This window comes from Corvus brachyrhynchos, unplaced genomic scaffold, assembly GCF_000691975.1.
Source record: "Corvus brachyrhynchos isolate BGI_N302 unplaced genomic scaffold, ASM69197v1 scaffold167, whole genome shotgun sequence".
Lineage (NCBI taxonomy): Eukaryota > Metazoa > Chordata > Aves > Passeriformes > Corvidae > Corvus > Corvus brachyrhynchos.
The window spans coordinates 3019878-3023392 of record NW_008239547.1 but is presented as its reverse complement, the minus strand read 5'-3'; the positions used below and the strand labels follow the sequence as shown (position 1 = coordinate 3023392).

At 49.2% G+C, this 3515-nt stretch overlaps 1 protein-coding gene across 1 annotated transcript in view; it reads right to left on the bottom strand.

Moving 5' to 3' along the window:
- The window catches only part of GAD2 (glutamate decarboxylase 2), a 40946-nt gene extending 37554 nt beyond the window's left edge, over positions 1-3392 (bottom strand). The window contains exons 1-2 of the mRNA XM_017741551.1: positions 3211-3392; positions 1972-2205 (exon numbers count right to left, since the gene is read on the bottom strand). Of these exons, the coding sequence (XP_017597040.1) occupies positions 1972-2170 (199 nt within the window). The 5' untranslated portion in view covers positions 2171-2205; positions 3211-3392. The remainder of the gene's footprint in view (positions 1-1971; positions 2206-3210) is intronic.
- Positions 3393-3515: the final 123 nt, after the last annotated feature.

Here is a 3515-nt window from a genome sequence, read left to right as displayed (position 1 = left end):
CACCCCTGCCGGTAAGGGAGCAGAATGTGTGGCTTCCCCGGGCACCCCAGTGAACCGTGGCATGCAGGCAACACCTGGGAGCAACCCACACCTGCCCCTCGGCCGAAAAATCAGCCATCTGCCTCGTCGAATCCCTGGACCTGGGGATCCAGCTGTGAGACTAATCTATGCAACACAATTTATTTTTCAATCATCCTCCCGGACCCCTGCAGCCAAACGCCGCCCAGGAGGCGCCATGTCCGACGGGCTCCTGCGGCAAGAGTGGAAGCAGACTCTGCCGCCAGAAACCTCACCATATTGTCCTTCCTCTGAGGGTCATTCCAGTGTTTTACTCTGAAGCACATGCAGAAGGGCTCCAGGTGTAAACCGCATGTATTTCGTAAACCCCCTCCCAGGCTGGGGCTGTCACCCCGGGGTGCTGAGGAGCAGCAGCAGCCAAGCGAGGCGGCTCTGCACCCTCTGGGCTGAACCCCGCCACGCCACCACATTTCACAAAAGCCCCCAGCACCCGTTTTCAGACTTCATAAACATTATTTTCATTAAAACAAATTTTAAAATGCCAAGATGGGAAAGCCGCCGATATTTAGAGAGAGGAAGAGAAATGGTAATGTTGTTCTAAAGGGTCTTTTCTGGATGCACAAAATTAAATAGGTCTATTATGCGAAAACAGGTTATATCAAAAAACTATTAATGAAAATCACCTAAGAAACCCTATTTTTTTATTTCCCACATTCTACATCATTCTGTGCAAACATGTTTCTTATGCTCTACCCAGACATATCACATAGATCACTGGACTGATCGACTTTGCTCCTGTGGATATCATTTATCTAACTATTTATTCCAATATTTTGCAGACGTTTTGACAGCACCCGACCCATGCATCAAAACATGCGGATGGTCATTTCCACCTCTAAACGAGGAGGATTACACAGATCCCTCACAATCTTTACCGGGATCGGTCTGTTCTGTTCTCTTCTCAAAACCTGGGATTTTTTTGTTTTCCACTCAACCTCTAGTCACAAATCAGCCTTTTGTCTCTTTCAGTAATTGCTACACATTTATTTTTAAGCAATTTCTCAGTAATTCGAATTCCCTCCCACTAAGAGCTCTCCGGACTCCCTATTATTTCCCAATGACAGCGGTAATTGCGGCTCCGCTTTCTGCCTGCTCCGCCGCAGGTTATTTTAAGGCGGCCCCGGTGCGGAGTCGGGCTCTGCCCCACGCCTGGGCGAGCCCCATGCTGCCTCCCCCCACGAAGCCCGCAGCGGGGCACGACTAACGGGGAATCCCAGGCAGGCAGGAGTCAACCCACCCCTGCTTCCCCCAGTGAAAAACAACAAATGGCTGTTAAAACAAATCGGACTTCAGTTTTATTGCTTGAGTCTAAACTTGAAACAAAATCCTCAATATTCCTATGTACGGCTCTGCTAAATTCTCCAATTTTTATTTTATGTCCTGCAAGCGAAGTGAGAGACACTGCATATGGCCGCTCGGAGCTCGCATTTACAGGCCGTTTACTGCGATTTTGGCTCTTAAATGAGCTGGTCCCTGCTGTCCCCCGTGCAGCGACTCCCGGCTACCCCGAGCTCCGCGCCCGCCGCACCCCCGCTCTGCAGGGAGCAAGAGGCCATGGCCAGGGCATCACACGTGAAATGCATGAAAAGGAACCGCAGAAAGTGGTGAAGGTGGTGCAAAGTCTGCTCAGTGGCACACCCGGCAACTCCGACGCACAGAGAAGCATTAATTTTAAATCGTAAAGAGTGCGCGAGGCTGCACTGACAGCTACAGATATGGAGCTGCTGGAGTGGTTTATCATTTTGGAAAACGATTTCTGTCTCTGCTAGAAATTGCTTGGAGCTGACAAAATACAGTTGCTGCTTCAATCTTTAACGTTTCAAGCTAAATTGAAATGACACCTTTAATCAATGGATGAGACCATACAGGGTAGAAAATGAGCATCGCTATTACCTGTTTTAATTGCATACTTCAGAGTTGTTCTGCAGTTCAATAAAATTTCTTCCAAGGTCTGTGGCTGGTCTGCCAGTTCCCAGTTATATTCCTGGAGCAGCTCATTTGGATAATGGAAATCAATAACTTTGGTTGATCTATCAAAACTTTTCACCACATACTGAAGTAAAATGTCCACAACATCTTGTAGGAAAGACATAGTAGTTATTTCTCCATTGCATGTCGGCAGAAGATCTGGGAATGGAGAAATTTAAAAGTCAACTTCTTTTTATGACCACATGCACAGATTTAAAACAAAGGCTTCTCCCATTTATGTTTAGGAAATCTTTATACAGTGTTCAATAAAAAGAGGTTTTGTTTTCATTTAATAAGCAAATTGGCAAGGTTGTATTTCAAGGAATGTCCTGAGAGATAACACGATTTTATATCCTATCTAAATTGGACAATTCTGTCCACAGTGTATTTCAGACCAATTTTTAAGACAATGAGAGCAGGGAAACAAGAAAAAAAGGGAAAACGAATCTTAGGAGAAATAAACACTGAGCAACAAATGCTACAAGCAGCACCCTAAAAACTGTCATTTGCCTTGCAATGAAATACCTTCGTGGTGACTCTCCTATGCAAGTGACTTGTTGATAATTTAATGTCCTTTTTTGAGGCAATGCTGCAGGAGCTCTCGGTGTGCACAAAGCTTTTGTTTAAGCGCGATGGCTCAGTCAAAGCCAGACTGTAGTGGAAGACCCTAATTTGGGGTCCCGGGATGCCGAGCAAACGGGAGAGTTCCTGGCCAGCGCATGTCGGCAGGGAGCTGGGATTTACTCACTAGTGGAGACGCTACCTCCAAGGTCAGAAAAGTACAAAAATATCTCGAATTAAAGCAAATGAGTAAGAGAGCGCTCGATCTCCCTCCTCCCCTCCAACCTGAATTACATCGCAGGGTCTTCAAAGAGAAGGTCGCTGCTGTCAGTGCTCCTTAGAAAGAGAAAGATGCAGGCTCCAGCACGTGGGATTTTACCGCTTTCGGTTTTTCTTTTCGGGAATTTTAGTTGTTTGAGTGATTTTTCGCGGGTTTGAGCAATGCCCGGAGGGGGCCGGGGCTGAGGGCGTAGAGCTCCGCCGCGCACCGCTGGGTCCCCACGCCTCCGCGCAACGCGGGCAGAGGCGATTTCCCCACCGAACCGCTGGTGTTTTTTTTCTTGTTAGTTTTAGAGAAGCAGCGTGCCCCGGGAGCGCCGTTACCTGTTGAGTGCAGAAAGGCGTAATTCACGTCCGCTTTTTGACAACTGCAGGGTTTTTTGTCGCAGGTACAGGTCGGCTTCGGCTCCGCTACCCCCGGGGCTGCTGCCCTGGCACCAGTTTCCACGGGCTTCTCGGCATCTCCGTAGAGCAGGGCTTGACAGCGACACGGACACACGGCCTCATTACCGGGCCATCGACCCTCGTCCCCCGCACCCCGCCCCCCCGGCCCGAGTCAGGTCCCGGGGCGCTCCGCGGGCGCGCAGCCGCGCCACCGCCGCGGGCTACCGGGGCTGTCCCCCCCTCAC